At 46.2% G+C, this 12,585-nt stretch overlaps 1 protein-coding gene and 2 long non-coding RNA genes across 17 annotated transcripts in view; 2 read left to right on the top strand and 1 right to left on the bottom strand.

Annotated features, from left to right (window-relative positions):
- CSMD1 (CUB and Sushi multiple domains 1) overlaps nt 1-12,585 on the bottom strand; it is a 1,700,362-nt gene that overhangs the window by 386,917 nt on the left and 1,300,860 nt on the right. For 9 of the 15 annotated variants that reach the window (XM_072950543.1, XM_072950545.1, XM_072950554.1 and 6 more), the window contains exons 1-2: nt 9,079-9,196; nt 1,710-1,787 (exon numbers count right to left, since the gene is read on the bottom strand). In XM_072950543.1, the coding sequence (XP_072806644.1) occupies nt 1,710-1,787; nt 9,079-9,100 (100 nt within the window). In that variant the 5' untranslated portion in view covers nt 9,101-9,196. Of the gene's footprint in view, nt 1-1,709; nt 1,790-3,198; nt 3,510-8,675; nt 9,197-12,585 lie in introns of those variants that run through there. The other 6 variants (XM_072950548.1, XM_072950549.1, XM_072950550.1 and 3 more) reach the window with 4 other exon arrangements.
- On the top strand, nt 8,711-9,934 carry LOC140689539 (uncharacterized). The gene is made up of 3 exons (XR_012064586.1): nt 8,711-8,904; nt 9,056-9,293; nt 9,855-9,934. It is a non-coding gene; the product is annotated as an uncharacterized lncRNA (long non-coding RNA).
- The window catches only part of LOC140689536 (uncharacterized), a 31,622-nt gene continuing 29,629 nt past the window's right edge, over nt 10,593-12,585 (top strand). The window contains exon 1 of the long non-coding RNA XR_012064581.1: nt 10,593-10,697. This is a non-coding gene — a long non-coding RNA (uncharacterized lncRNA). The remainder of the gene's footprint in view (nt 10,698-12,585) is intronic.

Raw genomic sequence — 12,585 nt, 5'->3', positions numbered from 1 at the left:
TTTGAAGCCTGACCCTCCAAGGCGATGGTATCAGGAGGTGGGCCCTCTGGGAGGTGATCAGGTCATGAGGGTGGAGACCTCATAAATGAGATTAGTGCCCTTATGAGAAGATCCAGAAAAGGCATCTCTCTGCATCTCCACCCTCTGAGGACACAGTTAGAAGATGGACGGCCATCTGTGAGTCAGGAAGTCAGTCCTCACCAGACACTGAACTGACCAGCACCTTGCTCTTGGACTTCCCAGCCTCCAGAACTCTGAGAAACAAATTTAAATTACCCAGTCTGCGGTAATACGTTATCCCCAAAAGTCTAAGACCCACCCTGTGTTTGAAGCCCACATCCTGAGGGTCTGGCTTTCCCTCTGTCCTCGCCAAGTGCCAGGGGACAGGATCCTGCGCAGAGTCAGCAGACTGCTGTTACACACACACTCAGCAGGAAGCCACGCAACAGGAACACGCAGAAAGCTGGCGTGGGCCAACCTACGGTGTGATTTTTACATGCGTATCATTGTTCTTTGTGCTTGTTCACTTGTTGGTTTTAGTGGACATTCGTCACAGATAAAACCTCTCACAGAAGCCTAACAAATCATGCACGTAAAAACAGAGTGAGTGGAACTGAGGGCTCTCCAGACGTTCACCCACATCTCCCACCTCTACCAACAGCCAGCAGTGGAAAACCAAATGAAACCCCCAGACCCCACCACCGGGACAAGGAGCACTGAGAGAGGGTCTGCTGGGGTGCGCAGGAAGAGACTGGCAGGGATGAGCACAAAGGGCACCCCAATGGGTTGAAATCCTGCAATAAACACGGTGCTGGGAAGAACCACACTGGAAATAAACCCACCTGGGTGTCACGATGGGGCCTTCCACTCTGCCGTAAGCAGGACAGGCAAGCCCACAGGGAGGCCATGACAAGATACTTAACTCTGCTACAGAGGTGAGGGCACAGCCCTGCGGGAACAAAACGAGACAGTGACCTGTGCCTGGGGGAGCAGGGAGAGGCTTCAAGTGGTGAGGCTTCAAGACCTCGTGTGATTCAGTGTGCAAGGAAGGCAGAGAGGGCACTTCCGGCAGAGGCACACAGTGACATGGATGGCGGGGTAGTCCTTTTGGCTAAATTACGATGCAGGCTGTCAAGAAGGAGATACCAGAAAACCAGGCATCAGGGGATAGCTTCAGTCACCCAGCAGCTATTGACTGAGTGCCTGCTGTGTGCTAGGCATCTCCAGACAGACCCCACAGGTGTGCGATTCATATTCTTCTCTTCTTTGGAAGGATGCAGACTTTGTCCTAAAGCTATTTTATTCTGTAATCCATGGATGACCAAGAGCATTTTAACAGGAAAATGACAAGACCAGACTGGAATGCCCCAAAGATCAGTCTGGTATGCGTGGTGCATATGAGAATGGAAGAGAAACTGGGATCAAAACACACAGAGTGGAACAGCTATTTCATAGAGAAATCTGGATGGTCCAGTCTCAGTGACCAAGGAGGGCAGAGAGCAGAGACAGATTTGAGATGTGTTTAGGAGACAGAAGGAGCATATGCTTTCCCCCAACAATGTGCAGTCAGTGTCTGTTCTCTCTCCTGGCAAACACTCTTGGAGGCAGAAAGAGACAAAGTGGGAAAGGCAGTTTACAGGATTACTTCTCGGGAATGGCTTCCCTCTAATGGACGTATCAATCCTCCCACAGAAAGAAAGAAGACTTACAGACAGAGTTTTTATGGCTGCTGTCCTTGCTGGGCAGCATCTTCACTCCTCTTGACTTCAATTCGATTGCCTTTTTCACTGGAAGAAACAAAATAAAACCACTATTAGGTAGGACCCGGAGAAACACCGCAAAATTATGTTTTATCTTCATAGCATTTCCAGTCATAACTGGTTTCTTGCCAACCTCTGGAACACAGGACACTTTCTCCGAGGTGAATGATGCAAAGCAAATGAAGTATAAGAGCTTGTGAATAATTAACGCGAGGCTATCAACCAGCAAGATCAGCTTATAACAACAGTGTCAGAAGCTAAAAATACTATGTGGTGAGATTACCAACTACATTCAACCCTACTTACCACCAGTTATGGCAGATTCTACAAATCATTATCATTTCACCAAATTTCCCAGCAGACTGCTCTCTCAACTTACGTGTAGTGACTACGGAGTTTCCTAATTTGCTACATTCGTGAAAAATTTTGAAGAAAAATGAAACTTTCTCAATCATTTATTCATCTAGTCATTTAATAACTCCAAGTTTTAACAAATATACATTGATGGGGGAGCTATAATGAGGAAATGTTTTAAGTGTTGGGGATAAAACGCTAAAGAGAAGAATACCTGACCTTATACCCTACAGGCAGCATAATGTGATATCGGTTTCTACAGTCATAGTTCTCACACTTATAGACTTCTTAATTATTCCAGGCCCTGCATTAAATATTTTAAGAAGATTCACTTTCCTGGTCATTTTTGGGGGAAAAAAAAATTGGGAAGTCATTTCTGGGAAAACAGAAGAAAACAATTTAAAATATTCTGTTTAAAATATTTAAATTATTATGTTATTAAAATTAAAATAATATTTAAATAGTTCTGATTTACATTTATGAGATTGGTCCTAGAGTAGCATGAAGATCTAGGTTCAAATCTTTGCTTACAACTTGGAAGCTATGTGGCCTGTGTAAGTTACTTAACTCAGAGCCTGCTCATTCACCTGTAAATGGACTCTGATGGTTAATTCTGTATGTTGACTCGACTGGGGTACAAAGTGCCCAGATAGCTTCTCTCCCTAAGGTCCGTGGGTCTCATCTAATCAGCTGAAGACTTGAATAGGACACAAAGCTGGCACTTACTGAATAGAAGAGAATTCTTCCTGCCTAACTGCCTTTATACTGGGTTATACATTTTTTCAACATCATTTTTTTTCTTCCAATTTAGTGAGATATAGTTGACATACAGCACTGCATAAGTTTAAGGCATAAGACCTAAAATTTGACTTACATACATTATGAAATGATTACCACAGTAAGTTTAGTAAACATCCATCATCTTGTGGTGCAAAATAAAAGAGAAAAAAAATGTTTCTTAGGATGAGAACTCTTAGGATTTATTCTCTTAACAACTTTCACATACGACTTACAGTAGTGCTACTTATATTCATCATCTCGTACATTACATCCCCACTTCTTACTTATAACTGTAAATTTGTACCTTTTGGTTGTCTTCATCTAATCCCCTCTCCTTCCACCCCTTGCTTCTGGTAACCACAAATCTGATCTCTTTTCTTGTAAGTTTGTTTTTGTTTGTTTTTTTGAAGCACAATTGACCTAAAACCCCATATTAGTCTCTGGTTCACAACAGAGTGAACTGGTACTTCTACACATTAAGAGATGGTGACCATGTTAAGTGTTGTTACCATCCGTCTCCATACAAAGACGTTCCATAATTATTGCCTGTACTCCCACACGTGCATCCCCACCCCCATGACACTTATTTTGTAACTGGAAGCTTGTGCCTCCTCATCTCCCCACCTGTTTCTCTCCCCCCACCCCTCCTCTTTGGCAACTGTCTCTTTGTTCTCTGTATCTATGACAATGTTTCTGTTCTGTTCTATTTGTTCATCTGATTTGTTTTCAGATTCCACACAAAAGTAAAATCATACAGTATCTATCTTTGCCTGACTGCCTTCACACTGGGGTATTCATTTTTTTAATGTCTTCAGATTCAAACTGAAACACTGGCTTTTCCTGGGTCTTGGTCCTGCCAACCTTCAGACTAGAACCACACCATCAGGTCTCCTGGGTCTCCAGCTTATTGCCTCACCCTGAAGATCTTGGGACTTGTCAATCTCCACGACTGTGAGAGACAGTTTCTTGTATTACTTGTGTAGGATACGTTATATATAAATACGTATAATTCTAACATAATTCTATTGGCTCTGACTCTCCGGAGGGCCCTAATACGGTAGGCATGCTGATACCGAATGCAGGGGAATGAGGCTGTGTAAGTTTTAAGCATAATGAACACACCCCCTTTAGAGGAAGACCCTGGACATCGCAGGCTCAGTACGTGACAGTATTTGTTATTATTTCCAGTATAATGGTGCTGTACTGTGGTAGACTCTCCCTTCCTCTGAGTTCTAACGTGCTTCAAGTTACTACATCCTCTACTGGACAGCCCTGGTTCTTGGCAACATTGCAAAGAAGAGACCATCCTGAGAAGGTCTTTCCCCTCAGCACCTCCCTGAGGCCCCTCTTTTCCTCCATCCAGGGTCCTCCTCCCTCAGCTCCCCTCAAGGCTGGGCAGGGAGAGCCCTACATCCTAGGAAAGAATCACAGGTGAGGGAGAGAGCAGGGCAGGCAGACAGGTGCATCCTCAGAAGGACCAGAGTTGACCAGAGTTACCCAGAGCAAATTTCTCCACTGCCTTGTTTTCCACGGATATGAGTATTTACCCCATTGGTTCTCAAATCTTGAAATGAGTGATGAAACACTCTTCCTGATTTATAAAAATGCTAAATGTGGGTCCAATCTCACACCTAGAGAACCAGAAAATCTGGAGCTGGGCCTGGCCTTCAAGCTTCATTTTCTCAGCACGGCTGCCCAGTGTTTTGTTTTGTTTCCAATCTATTTTGTTTTCTTTTCTCTTTGTTACTTTGGTTTTCTGGGGGTAAAGGACATCAAGTGCAAAGGTTAGCATCTGACACTCACTGGTCTGTCTCAGCGAGGCTAACTTCTCAGTAATTTGGATTCAACAACTTCAAATAGATAACCTCCCTTTCTGATCAGGACAGTTAAGAAGGTGACAAGTTCCGGAGGCAATACTTGCAGACTAAGGGTAGAAAACACTGAAAAAAAGCAATAACTATACACAAAAGGGTACTTTTGTTTCATTTCCTTCTTTCTTTTTTGCCATATCAGCTGCTTCACTACAGTCTCTCAGGTCAGATTAGAACTTACTTTCTTCAGGTAGTTTGAATACTTGAAGGAACAACTTCTACACTGAAATGACAATGATTTTTTTTACTATTGTGTTTAAAGTGGCAATAAGGCAAGAGAGAAATAGGACTGTTTCTACCTGAAGCAACTGCCTTCTCTGTTCTTTCCAAGGAGAATGTCCTTCCCTTCTGTGTCCATGACTGACCCCTAATTAAGCTCAGCCTGCTCCCCGGACCCTCCCCAGGCCCCCTCCTCCCCCAGTAGCAAAACAGCTGACTTCACTGGGGCCCTGCCCACCTATCAGACCTGTCCTAGGAAACCCAGTCCTACCATCTGTCTCTGGAGTCCTGGAGCTTCCTGCACCAGCTGATACGATGAGGTGTCTAACACAGTACCTTACCTATAATGGGAGCCCATAATCCCAAACAGGTAAATTAAAATGCAAGGCTGCTTCAAAGAAACTTAATTTACTAAATACAGCCATAGAGAAAATTGTTTTACACATATATACCAGTTACTGACAAATCTGAAGAATTCAGGGTTTGGAATTAAAAATATAAACCCGGTTTACTGGATTTATTATTAACTCAGAGGATTATCATTATTTCATTAATACTTCTCTAGGCTGAAAAATTTCATCTAAATAGCACAACAAAAGAATATTCACTATTATTGATAGCAATAATAGTGAAATCCTTGGACATACTTTGAATTGCAAGGGCTTACTATACACACACACACACACACACACCCACACCCACATCTACTTTTATATTTATATGTTATACACTGTGTGTATTTATATTACATTCATTATAATATTATTATAAATGTGTAAAATATTTAACTGTATAATATAACATATAAATGAATCTATTGAACTTTTGTCGGAAGTGTTCTTATCTAACTTAATTTGTCTTATAATTAAGCAATAGCTTTCTATTAAACTTGATGAGTAAGTCATTATAGTCCCTAAGCTGTTGATCTTTTATATTTATACCATCTTTTTATATCATCACATTAGCACATACGACTTTCCAAATTCCATCATTCATGTTAACTTATTCTCAAATTGGGAATCTTTTCTGAAAGATGTTTTTGGTTCATGGGTTGTTTGGAAATTTTACTGTTTTCCTTTATTATTAGGGGGGAAAAATCTAAACCTCTTCTGGATTATCTCAGAGATTTTTGTTTTCATTTTGAAGAGAAAAATAAATGTTTTGAAAATGACGCATCTTGAGGAACCCTGCTGGTTTGCACCCTCTCCTACTGCAGGGCTCCCTTTCCCCTAAGAGCACATATACCATCATGTTTTAGAAATTCTTTCAAAATATTAATTGCTTAATTAATAGATCCAGTTATAGCCCTCCTCCCCCAAGCTGTTTAACATTTCTTCTATAGATCTGAGGAAGACTCATTAAAATTCAGATCACTTTACATTTGGAACATCCATTAAAATTTTTTAAACTATATCAAAGTATCTCCAGAGTTAACCTATGAATCAATAAATATCTAACTATGGACCCTATTTCCTATTCTCTGTTAAGTATTATAAATGCATGGTTTACACTGATGCTGATAAAAATCAGTGTAAATACATATGATCTTTTCATGGCTGTCCCTGTGGACGGTCTAGAGTAGAGAGCCTCCACCCCTGCACTGGGGCTCGGCCCCTCAGAAGCACGGGGCCAGCATTTTTGCTCCTTCTGCATAATCATTTTTTCCTTCTCTGCTTGAACAATCCCATGACTACACAAACAGGTTGTTCCTCTTGCCATCTTTATGAACCAAGACAAAGCAGACAACACGGCAAGCCTGCCAGCCTGTGAACAGGCAGACGGAGCCCGTGTCCTCACTTCCACAGCCGCCTGCCCGTCCCTCCTCTCCTGGGAGCGGGGAAACAGAACTCCTCCAGGGGACTGAGCTCCTCCCTCTCTCTGCCAGCTGCTCCTGAGTCTGAAGACAGCCCCATCAGGACGAGAGGTCCCCTCCCTGTTGCTGAACTTTGTGGTCAGTTCTCCAGTCCCCCTTCTGCTGTGAAACAGTCAGCCCCCACCCCAGCTTCCGGAACTCCACATGCTCGGGGTGCCCCCAGTTCAGTCGTAATGCCTCCCTTGGAGGTCTGAGTGTCGCCCCTCAAGGCTTTGCTTTTTACTGCCGACCGTTAGACGTTCCGTGCACAACCTTGACCAGTATGCAACAGAAGTCATCATCTAATTAAATGTTACTGGTATTAGCCTATTTTATTAATGAGTAATATATTTTTAAATGACTGTCTTGACACCCTGCAAAGTGCTTTATATGCATCCTGTTTTAATCCCACCGCAAGTCATAAGACTTATGCTATTTATTACAGAGAAGAATCGAGTTACCAGGAGGGTAAATGATTTTTCCTAAGTTACAGAACTTGAGGAGGGAGAGCCGGACCAGAGCTGGCGGTCAGACTGCAGAACCTGGTCGCTTCCCCAAGCGGAGATGCTGTCTCGTTCGTAAACCACACTGCTTGTTTTAACCATACTTCACACTTAAAATTTCCTTTTTATAAAGTCATTGCATTATACAATGGAATCCTTAAATAATCGTCTCATCACATTAAATTTTTCAAAATAAGAATTTGATTAATTGACTCCTCAAACGATTAGCTAAGAACTCTGAAAGAGTTTGTACGTTAGCTGCTTAAACATGGGTTAAACATCTATTAATATCAACCCTGTTCTAACAAAAGGTGTGCAGTGAGTCGCACAGCATTGTGCTTTCCTTTTCTATTGACTACTTTTGTTTGCGACTGTAGTAGTACACGAACACTGCAGAAACTTTGGGAAAACCTAGAAATTACCAAGGAGAAAACAAAAATAACTGACTGACTAAATCTATCACCTAGAGACACCACTGTTAACATCATCATTTATTTATTCATTTCCAACCCTATGGGCATTGCACATATAAGTTAATAGGGGCATAGTGGTAAAGAGACATGTATGGTATCTATAGAATAAAAATAAAATAGTAAATATATTTTTATTCTGCTTTTATGACCGTTTTGAGCATGTTTCCTTATCACACACCACCGATTACACAGTATATACATGTATTTTTTTAAATCAGATATTGCAGTTGGTGAATATTTTTTTAAAAAGTATTTTAATGGATTGGTTATAATATATTTAATTTGTTTCCTGTTAAACATTGGCTCTTTTCTCACTTCTTGCAGTTGTATCTAATACCAAACACCTCCGAATGCGTCACCAAACTCTGATGATGTGTTTCATAGAAAAAGTGCCAGAATTAGGATTCTTTGGTCACGGCCCTAAATCCTTAGGGCTAATTTTTTTTTTTTAATGGAGGTGCTGGGGATTGAACCCAGGACTCTGTGCATGCTAAGCACATACTCTACCACTGAGCTATATCCCACACCCCCTTTAAAAATTATTTTTAAGTGGATTTTTTTTGAGGAGGGAGGTAACCAGGTTTATTTACTTATTTTTATTTATTTAACGGAGGTACTGGGAGCTGAACCCACGGCCTTGTGCATGCTAAGCATGCACTTAAACACCGAGCTACACCCACTCCTCCTGAACTATTTTTCAGACAAGCCATTTCAGCTCCCCTCTCCAGTCAGAGTGTCCTGCCTTATCACCTGTGTCACCACTGAGGTTTAGCATATAAAAGAGCAGTTAGTAACTCGGTCACTGAGGAGTGCCGGCTGGTTTTCATCTGCATTGAGAACAGTTAACGCGCGTGGTCACTTACTCCGCGAGATGCCGCCTCCCCTCAGGGTCTCCCGGTCTGTACGTGGCCCCCTTCCACGGGGGATACATTCCAAGGCCCCCAGGGGAGGCCTGAAGCCGCGGCCAGGACCCAATCCTTTAAACAGTGGGTTTCCTCGTACAGACGCCCACCAGCGAACTAGGCACAGGAAGCCACTCCCAGCGACGGCCGCTAACAGAGCGGGACAGCGGGAACGGCAGCGCGGCGGCACGTACGCACGGGCGCCTCTCGCGCTCCAAACACCTCAGTCGCAAGTCCCAGGCCTTCCCGTCCTCGCCAAGCTCCCGCCGTGCACCGTGGCGTCGCTCGGGCACTTGAGGTGCGGCCCAAACCAGCACGAATTTCTCTTCCCTCCTTCACAGGTTCCGGGACGGGAGGTCCTCACCGTAGTTCTCGCCTTCCCTCATTCGAGAACTTTCGCTGACCGCGGACGCCTGAGCTTCCGCGCCAACCTCAGCGACCAACGGCCCGGTCTCGCGGGAACAGGCGTCGTGGTCTCGCTCTTGGCGCCACCGAGCTGCCCTCGCGAGACTTCTTGACGCCGCTCGGCCCCGCGCGAACTTTACCTCAAGTTACCTCAGGCAACTCAAGTCTGAGGAGGCGAGATCCCAGGGGCGGGGGCGACTGCACGTTGCATTCCGGGGCTCCGTCGCTGCTGCAGCGAACGTCCTTGAGTCTGGCGATGACTGCCGTCCTTTCCCGGCCAGGCTGCTCCCCCGGCGGCTCGCCGGAAGCCTCGCCGCGCTCGGGAGCTCCTGCGGCTTCTGGGAGACCTTCTGCTGGCCTTCAGCTCGGAACCTTGCTGATCGCTGACGAGCAGGCGTCAGGGGCAGATGGTCAAATGCTGTTTTCAGGCCTCAGTCAGCCAGTGTCCCTTCTTTGGCTGAGAAACGGGCCCCCTTGAGCTCGGTCTTGAAAGGGGTCCTTTGCGTCCGGAGCGTCGCGGCTTGTGTTCACGTGAGCACGCTGACCGCTCCGCGGGTGCCGCGCCTTGCGCTCGGCTGCGGACCCAGCGCGGCGCCACCTGCAGCTGTGGGAAGCCGAGCACCGGGGCCGCGCGCGCGGCGCTGCAGGGCGGGGGCGGGAGGCCCGCGCGCGCTGCGTTACTGCGTCCTTCCTTCGCTGTTCGAAGGGTGATTGCAGCAGCGTGCTTTATTGCAGGGCCGGCAGCTGCCTTCATTTGTCCCCACGAGCTTAGCATGGGCTCCAGTGAGACGTTGCTCGTGATTTACGTCGTCAGAAGTAAGACCTTTCCGGATAGAACTTGGATCACGCTGGGATTAAAAGATTTCTTGCTTAGCTTTGTAGTGGTTTATTGGGTTACTCGAAACACGTTTTTTCAGGCCATTTCCTCCAGAACAGAGTCGGGGTGGAGGACACCGAGCGACAAGGCAGGGGAGAAGGAGGCACACCAGTTGGAGAAGTTTGGGGGAAAGGGAGAAGGGGACCGAGCGGGTGAGGAGATGTGCCCCCCAAGCAACCTTTCCCCTCCTCCGTCTCTCCAGTATTGAGGTACAGAAGGTACTAGGGTTTTGTAAACAGAATCATCTCAGATAACCCACACATTCCAGTGAAGATCGTGTGTCCTTTTCCCTTAACACACTCTTCTTGTCAATATTTCACGTGTGGAAAGATTTCCCACTGAGGTTTCCCACTTTCCCCAGTCGGGCTACCAGTATCCATTCCACCTCTCGAGATGTGCAGATGCTTCAAAGCAAGGTCAGGTTCAGCAGGGCGGAGACTGCCCGGGAAGCCCGGAGATCTGAGCTCCAGCCTCGCTTCTGAAATTCTCTGAAATCCTGAGCCACAGCCTTGCTCACTAGTTAAATGAAGGGCTTGAATTTTTATGGAGCTTGATGCTCTGTTTTCTCCCTCTCGTTCTATGAAGATAACGCAGAATAAAGGCAAGTCGTTGGTGTTTGAGACCAGAGTTCCAGTCTCCCCTCTACCATTTATTACAAGGCGGACTTGGAAGGAGTTAACTTCAGTGTTTACTGCTGAAAGGTAAGTGTGACGTCTCGCAGGAGTATTTCTAGGGATGCGCAAGCCTCTCCGTGCGTGGTGACAGGTGAGCTACTGGGCAGGGCTGTCAGGGGAGGTCGAGCACCATTCACACAGAACGCTCTCTGGTCCTCGGACTGGATGACACTATGCAGTCATTCCTGCTGACTTGCTGTGAAGGAAAACCCAGTTCTCCCACAGGGTTTTCCCTTCCTGCGAGTCCCCTTTACGATTCACACAACACACTTCACTTCTGGTCACCAAATGTATGAATATTTTTCTGACACCAACTAATTCTCCATGACACCAGCTGGGTGGGTGTCCTATGACTCAGTTCTAACACCATCTACCTGGAGACAGCATCAGATCCCCCAGGGTAAGGGTTCTGTCCTGCCAGACCATCCCCCTCACTCACACCCACACGCACACACACACTTCAGAGGCCAGTCCCAAGTCCAGGTTGTCCCCCGGGCTTCTGAACAAACAACTGTAGATCAGAGGTTCCAAGGAGCCTCTTCCTGGATTGGATTAATTTACAGGGGAGGCTCACAGAATTCTGGGAAACACTTAATTGTGTTGACCAGTTTATTAAAGGATGTGATGGAGTTGGGGTCACCCTCCTGCTGTGGACCCCTCCAATCAATCAATAAAGTAAAATAAAATAAGATGAGACATAGGTGAACAGGCAGAGGAGGATGTACACAGGGCGAGGTCTGAGGGTCCCCAACACAAGAACTCTGCGGCCATGGAGTCGGGGTCACCCTCCCAGTGTGGATGTGTTTGCCAACCCAGAAGCTCTCTGAACCCCATACTGTTGGGATTTTACGGAGGCCTCCTCTTGCAGGCATGACGGACCATTAACTCCATTTCCAGCCCCTCTTCCGTCTCTGGGGGATGTGGGATGGGGCTGAAAACGTCAAGCTTCTCAGGATAGCTCGGTCTTTCCGATGAGCAGCCCCACCCAGGAGCCCGCGCAGGGCCAGCGCAAGAGGACAAAAGACGCCCCCAGCGCTCGTACCGCTCACAAACTTACAAGGGTTTTAGTAACTCTGTGCCAGGAGCTGAGGGTAAAAAACAATTTACATATTTTTTATTTCCTCACACTGTCATTCAGTTCCTCCTGTTTCACTATGATCTGAATGTTTGTGTCTCCAGAGTTCATAGATTGAAACCTAACCCTTAATGTCCTGAGGTGCGGAGGTAGGGCCTTTGGGAGGTGGTGAGGCCGTGAGGGTGGAGCCCCCACAAATGGAAGTGGCAGCGTCCTTACTGAAGGGACCCCAGAGAGCGCCCTCCCCCTCAGCCAAGTGAGCACACAGGAAGAAGACTGCTACCTGTGAACCTGGAAGCCCTCACCGGACTCCGGTCCTGCACAGCCCTGACCTTGAACGCCACCCTCCAGAACTGATGGAAATAGACGTCTGCTGTTGTAGGACACCCAGCCTATGGTGCGTTGTTCCAGCGGCCCAGACAGACGGAGGCGTAAACTTTCCAGTTTTACTTTTCTAACTCTTGCTCTTTTGATAGGAAAAGCCTCACACTTGCACAGCTTGGATTTTGGAGTCCAGTGTGAATTATAACCATCCTTCCAAACCTCATGAGAGATGTCACCTTGGCAGGTTAATAATGTCCCCAAACCTCAAGTCCCTTTAATAAAGGCGACGTCCCCGGCCTCACAGAGTTGTTCTGAAGAGTAGATGGAATGACAAACAGAAGTCCCTGCATGCGATGTGTGCCCATCTTAGCCATGCAAAGTGCCGGAGGACTGCCTGGCACCGGAGGGAGGGCTTTCCAGCCCATGATTACATTTGTTGTGAGCTGTCACCTTCTCTCCTTTCCTCACCTTCTTCACTGAAACCTCACTACATACAGGAAGTTGGGGAAGAAACTG

Source organism: Vicugna pacos, chromosome 26, assembly GCF_048564905.1.
Source record: "Vicugna pacos chromosome 26, VicPac4, whole genome shotgun sequence".
Classification (NCBI taxonomy): domain Eukaryota; kingdom Metazoa; phylum Chordata; class Mammalia; order Artiodactyla; family Camelidae; genus Vicugna; species Vicugna pacos.
This window is presented reverse-complemented; position numbering and strand designations above follow the sequence as displayed.